Genomic DNA, 12,359 nt, shown 5'->3' with positions numbered 1-12,359 from the left:
AAAAAAATAATGTCCAAGTGCACGCACAAACAAATACTATCCAGAAATGACACATGCAGCCTGTTAACTGTTTATATACTAGCAGTGTTTCTCGTGAGTGCTAGAATGATCAATAAGACTCTCACATCGCGATTGGTCTAGAGAAATCTATAGCCAGGGTTGTCAACATTTTAAGCATAAAGAAATATGACCCAATTTTAGTGAAAATGATTCACTCATGTAAAAGCACATATGACGTTTTGTGAAAAATCTGTACATGATGGAGAAAAATTTATATCATTTTCAGATTCAGTGTACAGGAATTACTGTAGAACATGTAAAAATTTCAAGATAATAAAACCATTAAAGCCCTGTGTTATCAGTGATAAAAACAAGGATTGCTAAAAATAAAAACTTAAATGAAAGGAAGTGATAAGACTTATCTCAGTCAAAGGTGAATGAACGTGTGTAGAATCACCACAGGAGGGAGACGTTATCCACCTGAAGAAGATAGAGCCAGATCAAGCAGATAATGGGCAATGAAGGTATTGGGAGTAGTCCACATTCCGGCTTGAAAGATCTCCTCCAAAGGATGGCAAAAACGAGCAGCCAAAAACATGGTGATATGACAAGCTTGATGATAAGATACATTATGGAGACGGCAATATTCCAAGGATAAGTCTGAATACACCAGCCTAACAAGTTGGTGAACCCAACCAGTTAGTGTGACAAGGAATAGATCATAGGAAATGGAAGGGTTCCAGAGAATAGAAAATCAGAAATGTGAACCTCAAAAGGAAGCAGTACATGCCACCTAACACTGTTAGGAATGAAGTGAGCAAACAAGGCAATCAGGAGCAGAATGGGAGTATAGGTGAAAGATGGAAGGTAAGGAAACAGATGTGAAAGTCAAATCACCTTTACGAGCAGCATAGGTCTTGGAGAGAAAGGACTGGTCAGGATATGGGATGACACAAGAGGAATAGTAGAGGATGCAGGTAACTTTAACGGCATAAATATCTGATCCATCTGATCAACGAGGTTCAAAAGCAAGGAAGAGAAGGAAATACATCTTGAAGGAGAGATGGTACATGGAACACATCAACAAAGGTTCAATGGGAGGAGAGAAAAGGGCATAAGGGACCACAATGAGATCCCAATCAGGCAAATCAAAGGAATGTGGAAGATGCATGACTCAAAAGGGGCAGAAAAGGAGGAAAATGACAATGGGAAGACAAATCTTTACAAACTTGGAGAAATGATATATGTTTGACAAGGCCACCCGATGGTTAGACATGGTTGAAGCAGACAAGCCTTTGTCAAACAACCAGATGAAGAATTGGGAAAGATGAGGAATGGAAAGGTGGGAAGGACAGAAGCCACAATGAATTGACCAAAGGGGGAAGTAGACCATCCTCTTTGATAAAATGACATGGAAGAAAGTCTGATAGATCAGGAAAGGAAAGATACAACACATGGAATCAGTCCCTAGGCTGAAGCAATGGACCTGACAATTAGAATCAGTCCCTGGGCTGAAGCAATGGACCCGACAAAAGCCATGTGTGTGAAGATACGGCAGAGGTAAGGGTAGAGGAGGTTGTATAAGTAAAAGTCAGATAAGAGGGAACCATGGTTGTGCCAGCCAATACGGAGCCACAAGTAGGACTAGACACAGAGTGGTTTGGATTAGGGATACAACTCTGAAGAGCTGTCAAAAGGAAGGAAGTTTGGTGTTCCAGTGGGTGGTGGAAGCATCAATATGAGGTGTTCCCAACTTAGAACACACCAATCAAAAGACCTGTGGATTGAGGGACCACTCTGTGGGAAGAATCTTGTTGGGTCAAGATAAATGATCCACAACCAGATTCAAGGCAAAAGGAACATGGCAAGCAAAGACTGTGGTAACTGTAGGCCCAAAAAAAGAAATCTAAAGCACAGAGACCTGGATGTGGTACCCCCTTGCGTGGTGATATAAGTGACTACTGTGGAGTTGTCTGAGTGTACCATAACCACCCTCCCTGCTGGATAGAAAGGAAGTAGGACAAAGCTCGACGATCCACCATAAGTTTGAGAATGTTGATATGGAGAGAAGACTCCTTAACCTACCAGAAATCTCCTGAATGGCGAGGTAAGCACCCTACCTTCTGCAGATGCATCTGGGAACATATGTAAGTCCAAAAGAGGTGGAGGAAGTGGAACCCCATTTTTGGTCCGGTCCCTCTGTAGTCACCAAACAAGGCAGGCCCTAATTGGATAAGGAAGGGTAAAAGGTGGTCCAAGGGATCTGAGTAGAAGTACCACTGATTGAGGAGTATCCACTGAAGAGAATGCATACAAGCTCAACCCATGGGAATGAGAGTTTCCAAGGAAACTCAGATCCCCAAAAGAGATAGAACCTCTCGAACTGCGAGAAAATGTGAGATGAGAGTCTTGTGGACTGCATGCTCCATATCCCAAAGATGAAGAGGAAAAGGTTGGGCCTGACTCAGGTTGGAATTGAAGAAAAACCCCTAAATGAACAAGGTATTAAGTGGGGATAATAACAAACTTCTCCACCTTTATCAGGAATCCCAATCATGCTGCTTCTTGTAAGAGCAGACAAGTGTAGTTTCTGGACTATGAATGGGAAAAAGCAAACAGGAGCCAGCAAGCCATGTAATGATAAGTGCAAAGACCCATCAAGTGAAGATGTGGGATAAAAGTTCTTACCGCCCAACAAAACACATAAGGAGCCAAGGTTAGTCCAAACTCATAAGGCCCTAAACTGGAACACTGGACTTATAGCTATAAATAACTATCAACAATGTGGGTACTGCAGGGATGAACCCGGACTTGTAGAGTATGAGGAGAAAATTTATATTCTAGTATCAAATGTAGCCAAAGCAAAGCTCTGCCCTATGAATGGGAAAGAAACAAACACATCAGTAATTTAGCAATGCAAAAAAATTAAGTCCTACACTGACAAAAATTAGGATTGTGAGACACGTATTTAACAATGATGAAAAAATATTCAGATAAAACAATGAATTAGATGTTACCAGTAAGTATGATATGTAAAATACAAACTAACTAAACATACCTTGTTGACAAAGTACTCATTAATATAGAACTAACAAAACACTGAAGATGATAAAGGATACTTAATTCTTCCATGTATAAAGAAAGACAAAGCCACACAGCCACATCTACCATGGGTATCACAACCAGGTGCAAAGTGTACAAGTCAAAAACCTTATCATCGATCCAATAGGAACAAAGGAGGAGAAAAAAAAATTTCCATCAAAATAAATGATATGAAGGCACAGCAACAGGAGCAAGAAAAAGAAAACTAGTGAAATCACCCTTGTCTTGAACAAACAGAAAAAAATGAATATGCATTGACTGTCAATCTGCATAGCCAGCTGTGAAAAGAAGTGTGGAAGGTGAAATCTTCTGAAGAGGTGTAGTGTGACAGACCAAAATAAGAAGGTACCAAAAAAAGAGACTCCAAATTGTCTTCTCCTTAATTTTTAATTGATTGTTCTTCCTCAGCAACATTGTTAGATTTAAAAGGAGAAGAAATCACCGGCCAAACACCTAGATCCTTGTGAATTAAAACTTGTACCTCCTCTGTAGAAAAAGTTCAAGTTGATTCTTGAGAAATCTTATTAATAGTGTTATCAACTGTAATAGGAACTACTGTAGTCGATACACTGAATCGCAGATTCATATTACGTTCTTGTATAATTCGGTAACAAGAAACAAATGGAAAAAAATATTATGGAAACAATTTATTGCACAGTAAAAGAAAACTGTTGAAAAAACTTGAAATGGCAAATAAGAACAATCATAAACGGAAGCTACATAGAAAAAAAAACTCACACATATATAAATGAAGCTGTGCCAATGGAGAAAATGAACAATGAGCAGGAATAGCAGAGTGAGTTACCTGCACCAATATAGCTGGCATAATAGTATTGGTAAAGAGCAATCACAGGATATGTAAATGTTCAAAAATGGAATGAAATTGATGGGGTATATAGACTGGTGCACTGAGTGCAAAAAAGTTTTTAGCATTGCTTAGAGGGTAGAAAGAAGATCGAGATAGCTTTGTCTGAAAGGAAGTGAGACCATACTGAAACTTATCAATAATCCTAATATCACCCAATTCTTAGTTAAATGTAAAACTATCAAATGTATTTATCCAAAAACTTCCTTCTAAACCTTGTGTCAAAACAAAGAAATGAAATACTGTTAACTCTTTCTACATTAGTCATATTTCAATACATATATATATATTTACATTTCACACATATAACAAGAGAAAAAACTATTTCCTGTCTCAGTAACATATTAAACCACAGCTTACCTTAAACTTCATGCTACTCAACTGGTACAAGATATCTCCCAATGCTTCTCTGATAACTGCCCATGTAATGATATTCTCACTCTGAGCTGTGGACTCAACAGCATGTCTAGCCAAATCATAGAAAGTTATCATATTCTTCATCATTCCCACAGTTTTGTAAAAGGGACAGAATCTGTCATACGGGGTGTAGCCATTCTGTTGCAAAAAGTCATCTTTGAGAAGTTTTGCAACTTCCAATGTAATCTTGTCTGTTTCTGCTAATGATGCCTGTTAGATGAGAAAAAAAATTAAATTCTGTCTAAAGTTTGTCAATAGATCATAAAAACTAGTCAAGTATGTGAGACTAAATGCAGAGATACAAGATTTATTTACATACAGAAACAAATGCTTACATTTAGAAAATCGTGCTTCCCCTTTTGATTCACAACTCTGTAGTTAGTGTATTAAAATAAGCATAAAGACCAAAATATGAAAACATGGTTTTTTAATAATTAAAAGAAATAAATCAAAAGTATTAAATAATTTAATACCAAGATCTCATATTCAAATTATTTTGTAGAAACCAAAGATTTAACATAAAAGTTTACCAGATACAAGATAACGAGGAGGAATTCAAAGTGATAATATATAAATTACTCATTATACCAGAGACTCTGAGAAGATGAAACAGCACTTTACATGTTTCAGCTGGAAAAATAAGTTATGAGAAGCAGTGTGATCATGTTCCTGTCAAATATATTTATGAACAAAAGTATACTTTAACTCTTTCAGCAGGGGCTCAGTCCCTGGGACTGACCTCGTTACCATTTTGTGCTTGTTATAGTTTTCATGCTATAACTTTTAAATTAGTAAACGGAAGTTAACGACATTTGGCACATTATCAGTAAACATTAAAATGCTTTCATACACAATATATCAAATTTTTTTAAGTCTTAAGGTTTGTAAAGCAATGCTTTTCTCATGCCTTTTTTTTCTTTTCTCATGTTGCCTATCTAACATGCAAAGTAATGTTCATTTTAAGATTAAAAACACTTTTATTCATCAGAAAATTTTCAAATTTGACATGTGAAATCTTTATAATGTCCAAATAGTTATCAAACATTTTTTATGAAAAAACTTTATATTTTATCTGTTTATTTCAGTAATGAATCTCTGTACGAGTTTGGTAGATTTGACCGATCCCATAATCACCAAGTTATGCTTCTTTCATTCTAGAATGAATAGAAATGAAACAAAATTATTTTTAGGTTTTATATACACATTTGAATAACTAAAAAAATCATAAATTACCACATCAATACCAAAGAATTGAACTATAGTTTATCAAGCTTAGTAACCAAGATGTATTTAATTCTAAAAAAATATGAAATTTCGAGCAGACTAAAGACACACCTAACCTCCTTGAAATATTGGTTCAAAAGAAAAAAATGGCATCCAAGCCCATTAAAATGGCTGAGAAAGCCACTAGGGGACATTCTGAGCTTCCGATTGGGTATTCATGTCATATATAGAAGTGTATATAAGGGAGCATTTCGAAGAATAGAAAGAAGTGGTTAGGGTGCCACTGTGTTTGATTTATTACATGAGAAATATCTTAGTAAATAGAAAAAAATAAAACGTTCTTATTTTATATTCTAGCTTGTCAATTCGTTGATAGTTCTCTCTTACGTTTCATTATATATTACCTATAACCAATAGAAAGTCAAGGTTTTCATCTATAAAATGACGTATTGTATAGCACTGTGTTCTGAACAGATAATCATCAATTTCACTCAGAGTAGCAGCATCGTTCGCATAGGAAGTTAATGACTAGCTTGGATGAATTTGTAACGGCTCTTGTTGCATAATTAGAAAGCCAGGAAAATTTTGAGAGGTAAGTGAATTTGTCTACTTTTTGCATGTTATTAGTCTATATTCTTTGGTGCATTATTTAATTAAATAAAAATAGTTAAGTGCTTTACTATAATTACTATAACAAATCAGGCTTAACTCTCCTCGACAATCAAGAGCAAGAAAAAAGATAATTGGGTAAGTACTTTATTTCTTGTTTTTCATATTTATTCGTTATTTTTTATTATAAAAGTAACTAAAATCTAAAAATATAGATCTTTTTTAAGTTATTTAAGGCTAGATTAGGTAAAATAACTAATAATAATATAATTAAAATGGTTCAGGAGACACGCACATGAGCAGCTCACGGGTAATGTAATTCAATAGCATAACATGAGCTGCATGTTCCCAGAGTGATTTACAACTTATAATGGTGCAGATAGTAGTTAGACGCAGTTTAAAGGGCAATAAAATAATAAAATTTAATTATAAATAAATGTATAATGTTACGAACTTAGAGCTACTTATGATAAACGAATGTAGTTTCATGTTACAATTTGAAGTCATTCTAGAAAGAAAAAAAAGTTAATTTAGGTTTATTTCAATTTTTTTTTTCTGATGGTTATGAGGTTGGTCAAATTGACCAATTCTGTTTTGATGTAGAGTAGAAAAAAATAACAGATAAACTATAAGGATTTAGTGAAAAAAACGTTTGAAATACATATAGGAGGTTTTAGGAATTAAACAAAGGAAATTTGAGATTTTTGAGATGACGAAAAGTATTTTTAACATGAAAATTACTTTGCATAAGGACTATTCAAAACAAATACTGAATGTATTCATGGACAAATCTTTATTTTATTATATTAAAAATACTTCACTAAGAAATATGAATTTTTGTATGTGAAAGATTTGTAATATCAACAGAAAGACTGCAAAATTTCATGAAGATATACCCAATATATTAAGTTATAAGTGTTAATTTATAAAGACTTTAAACGAGTACAAAAGGTCACGTGACACGGTCATATTGACCGACCCCGTGTCAAGAGAGTTAATAGGGATGAAAATGCAAGTATTACAATTAAAACAAGATGAAAACTTTGTTTCTAAAAGTACATGTAAACTGAATTAATTCAACCTTTGTGCAAGAGTCAGGTCGCAATGTGCATGTCAACTTTTTACCCACTTAAATTCAAAATTTGATTAAACTCCTTTATTATGAATGTATATATCAATATGCTTGGAATCAAGACAGTTAATAAATCAAATTTTAATATTATATAAAAATTTAGTTTCTTATTTCAAAATAAAATAAAAAAGTGTTCAATACTAAGTCTTGTATGTCACATTACATGTTCTCATTACAAGTTATTGTACTTACATTTTATTACTTCTACCATACAATGTCAACAGTGCTTACTTATTTTTTCCTTTTATTCCTTGACCTTCCAAATTTGGCACAAATTACTCATACTATAGATAGTGCTAAGCAATAATGTAAATTTGCCACCAAGATTATTGCTTTTCTGAGATATACCTAAAAGCTTCTTGTATTACAGTCTGCTGGAAGCAGAATAATGGGTCACATTGTGATTTATTGTTTTATTGTCCTGTGGGAGAGAGGAGGGGGGGGGGGAATTACTGCACATATTTATTACATTTTTAATAAAAGAATAAAGGTTTAAACTGTAAATATAAGTGATCTATAACTTCACGGTCAATAATGAAAAAGAATGTTTTTCAACCATTCTTTTCATTATATTTAGGTGATGTCTATAAACACACTGAAATCTAGTATGCTGTTGGTGTAGAGAATTCTGCAAATAAAACATCCAGTGTTACTGAAAAACTTTAGAAAGGTTCAAAAGATTATGCAAACTATGAAAACTTTAAACTGAAAATACGTATACTTATTCCTATCAGGGAATTTATCTTTTATGCAGACTGACTCAGTAAATTCTCTAGCAATTCTTTAGTAGAAATACTTTGTTAAAAAATCTAATGTTTTGTATAAAACATACTTTCAACATTTACGAAAAGTCTGCAACATTTCATGAATATAAATGAAGTAAATTTGGAAATATAGTAACTGTTAATTTTCATGTACAGTCTAGGTCCAACAGACCAAACACATGTGCATAGAATTTAAGAACTTAGTAAAATACATTACTCTAATAGCAAAAGTGTAGTAATCTGTTGAATTTGTTTTAAAATCTGTTTAATCTGATGTATATAGTGCATCATTTATTAAATTTGCTTGAAAAACATTAACCAGCAAAGATCAGCAAAGTTTGCTGTTAACATTAAGTAAACTACTGATTTCAGTATATTAAAATTAGGAACTTTAAAATAATTCAGTAGGCTAATAGAAATAAATGAACCAAAATAGCTACTTACTTTGCCTACTAGCTGTACAATTTCAGATAAATCTTCTTCTTCTTGAAGAATCTGCTGGCACTATAAACAAAAACCATATACATGAAACCTAAGAGCAACCAAAAACAAAAAACACAACTATATCACAGAGAAATCCTTAGCCAAATTACAAGTACGTTTCTTGAAAAATCTCATAATTCTCTCCATTTACAAGGCAACAAACTAAAAATAGTGCTTATGTAAAGGAAAACTTTTGTAACAGAATGAAAAATAAAAGAAGAATCATACAACTTTTTGTTTTGGTTGACCTGCCTCGATTTTTCTAGAGCAAAATTCTTACTTTTGTTCTGAGAGCAACAAATTCAGGATAATTCTTATCATAAAATTCATCTAATGCCCTGGTGTACTTGCTGTATGAGATTAGCCAGTTGATAGAAGGAAAATGTTTTCGTTGTGCCAGCTTTTTGTCTAAGCCCCAAAACACCTGAACAATACCCAAAGTTGCTGATGTCACAGGATCTGAAAAATCACCACCAGGAGGGGAGACACTGTACAGATAAAAAATTAAATATCACTCAATCTGAGACTCAAATGTATGAAGGCAAGTTATGATAAGCATTTAAGATAACTTTAACCATTTATAAACAGAAATGAAGTATTCATAAAGCACCTAGCACCTACAAAATATAGACAATCTATTTAATGGCTAAAGGATTTTGTAAACATGTATTGAATGACAGTCTACAAACAAAACTGTATTTACACAATTTAAGAATAAAAAAATATTTTAAATAGACATAAAATTTTCATTTTTCCAAAGATATTTGTTCCAGGCTTAAACATAACAGAAGTAGTTTAAACTCTACTTTTTCATTGCTGAGTGGCTTATCGGAATGACAATGTATAAAGTAATTAACAATAAACCAATAAATATAAAGATCACTTACGCTCCCACTATAGTAACACTCCCTTCTCTTTCTGGATTTCCTAAACATTTCACTCTACCAGCTCTTTCATAAAAAGAAGCAAGACGAGCTCCCAAATAAGCAGGATAACCAGAATCTAAGTGATTAAAATATCTTACTCCATAACTAATTATCTTATATAAATTCACAGAAGAATATCTCATGTAAAAAATAAGTTCTGCAAGTACATAAAAAACAACACCTTATATCAAAAACAGAGCATAAATCAAGACAAATTTGGTTTATAAAAATACAAGACTGTTTTACACAAAGACAAACATATTACATATGCTGAGTAATGATACTGTATTTTCATATTCAAACAAAAACTATCATCATTGGAAAGTTTGTTTTTATATACACAATTATGACTACTCGCATTAAACTACTTTTTCACATTTTAGTATTTTTTTTCAAACATCGTTTATTAAGGGATATGTAGTAAGCATATTAGTTTCAATAAGATTAATTACAAGACAATATAATTTGTTTTAAATAAAAAGAATTTGCAATAACTTATTTTTCACACTATTTAAAAAACAATTTATTTTATGATGTTTGTACTTAGAACTCCATACAAAGTACTTGTAGTTACATAAGATAATATAAACTTTTTCTAAGCAAAAAAATGTGAAAAATGCATTGCTAAGAATCAGAAATAACATACTTATGTATTAAATATTTTACTTTTTAATTCTTAAAGCTAATAGGTTAATAATGTACTTTGAACATTGTGAATAGAAATAGGAGTTTTTGTAACCCACATATAGTTTATTTAGAGACCCAGTAAAATGATATGGATTTTGTGTGCACTAATACAGTAACTTGATAATTTTTTGGTTTCTAAAATATACATTTGAAGCCTACAAAAATTATATCTCTCCACCCTCCACTCAGAAGAATAAATTAGACTTACAGCGAGGCTTAGCACATGACACACAAACGCAACATTTCATAATATCATAAGAACTCAAAATCTTGTTCTATGTTTTAAGAAAAATAATTCAAATTTGAACATTTGAGTAAATATTAATATACACACACACATGGATTTTGTGTGTACTAATACAGTAACTTGATAATTTTTGGTTTCTAAAATATATATTTGAAGCCTACAAAAATTATATCTCTCCACCCTCCACTCAGAAGAATAAATTAGGCTTACAGCGAGGCTTAGCACATGTGACACACAAGTGCAACATTTCATAATATCATAAGAACTCGAAATCTTGTTCTATGTTTTAAGAAAAATAATTCAAATTTGAACATTTGAGTAAATATTAATATACACACACACACACACACACGTAATGTATGGTATACAAAATATCGCTGTATTTTGCAAAATACTTGTATTATAGTTAGAGCTTTGTATTTTGTAGGCCAATACAGTTATGTTTACTGTATGTGTGTTATTCTAATTGTCTAAACTGAGGTAAAATAAATGCAATTTTACAACATTAAAAACTTGACAACTTAAAAACAGATTTATTCATAACATTTAGAAAGGTAAAATATTTTACAAGTGTTGGAGAAATAATGTCATGCTTTATGAAGAAGACTAGACTCGGAAGGCTTGCAAAACTAAAACCAAAACAAACAAGTGCAAATGGTAGTACTGAAACCTGAGTTTTTATTGGTTGACGAATAAGTGTACTGAAAATAGGAATGGGATTTTATAAGCATGTGCTCAAATAACATCTTTGTACACTTATGGTGCTAAATTCCAAACACCCCAAAAGGATTACCAATATTCAAAGAATTGAGATGTTTATTGTATAGGCATCAATCATATAATAAACATTTTGACAGATTCAAAGTACAGCCTTCGTACTCTGGAGAATTATTGTTGTAAACACTGTAGGATACATACATAAGCCAATAAATTCCACATTCTGTTGTTGGCATAAATGTTTTCACTGATTGTAAGTGCAGTGTGATTACTCTGAATTTTTAAGAAAACATTGTAGGATATGTAATCCGATACATCAGACATCCTATTCTCGGAGCAGGGGGTCAATTCGGCTAATCTCTTAGCATGTGCTTTGTTGCTTTCGAGGGTATCGTATTACGGTGTCATGTAAACAGTCTACTGAAACAAGCAGCAATTTACCATTATATTTTCAGTCGGGTTTTTACTTTAGTTGTTGATAGTAAAATAAACACAGAAAATAAATATGAAATGTTTAGCAGTTCAAACTATCAAGAGAAATACTTTGAAACTTTGTTACCAATAATAAAGAAAACAGCTGTTCATTTTATTTCTGATTCTACAACTTGTCTTTTTCATTATACTTTGATGATTTGTCTAAAAACTGAAGAATCAAATAGAGCAAGCATTAAGGTAAAGGTAATAACAAATAAATATAAAGTTTTACTGAAAAAAAGTTTTATATGTATTTAGGAGGTTTTAGAGGTTACAAAAATGAAATGTGAGATTTTTAGAACAAAGAAAAATAATTTTAATCTAATGTGACTAATCCAAAAGAAAAATAATTTGATACATTCACAGATAAATCTTCAGTAAAAATCCATCATTAAAAAATCTGATTTTCCAAGTACAAATGACTTGTAATGTTTATTAAAGGTCTGCCAAATTCTGTGAACATAAACACACTGTATTAACTCTTTCAGCAGGGGCTCGGTCCCTGGGATTGACTTCGTAACAATTTTGTGCTTGTTATAGTTTTCATGCTATAACTTTTAAATTAGTAAGGGTATGTTAATGAAATCTGGCAGATTATCAGTATACATTACAATGATTTCAATATGCAAAATATCAAATTCTTTTACTAAGTCTTAAGGTTTGTTAAGCAATGTTTCTCTCATGTCCTTTTTTTTCTTTCACATGTTGCCTA

The 12,359-nt window shown here is 32.4% G+C and overlaps 1 protein-coding gene across 1 annotated transcript in view; it reads right to left on the bottom strand.

Annotated features, from left to right (window-relative positions):
* The window catches only part of LOC106458626 (V-type proton ATPase catalytic subunit A), a 53,096-nt gene that overhangs the window by 7,063 nt on the left and 33,674 nt on the right, over positions 1–12,359 (bottom strand). The window contains exons 10-13 of the mRNA XM_013918150.2: positions 9,484–9,598; positions 8,877–9,084; positions 8,558–8,617; positions 4,328–4,594 (exon numbers count right to left, since the gene is read on the bottom strand). Of these exons, the coding sequence (XP_013773604.1) occupies positions 4,328–4,594; positions 8,558–8,617; positions 8,877–9,084; positions 9,484–9,598 (650 nt within the window). The remainder of the gene's footprint in view (positions 1–4,327; positions 4,595–8,557; positions 8,618–8,876; positions 9,085–9,483; positions 9,599–12,359) is intronic.

Source organism: Limulus polyphemus, unplaced genomic scaffold (genome assembly GCF_000517525.1).
Source record: "Limulus polyphemus unplaced genomic scaffold, Limulus_polyphemus-2.1.2 Scaffold494, whole genome shotgun sequence".
Lineage (NCBI taxonomy): Eukaryota > Metazoa > Arthropoda > Merostomata > Xiphosura > Limulidae > Limulus > Limulus polyphemus.
The sequence above is the reverse complement of the archived record's forward strand: the minus strand, read 5'-3'. Positions and strand labels throughout refer to the sequence as shown.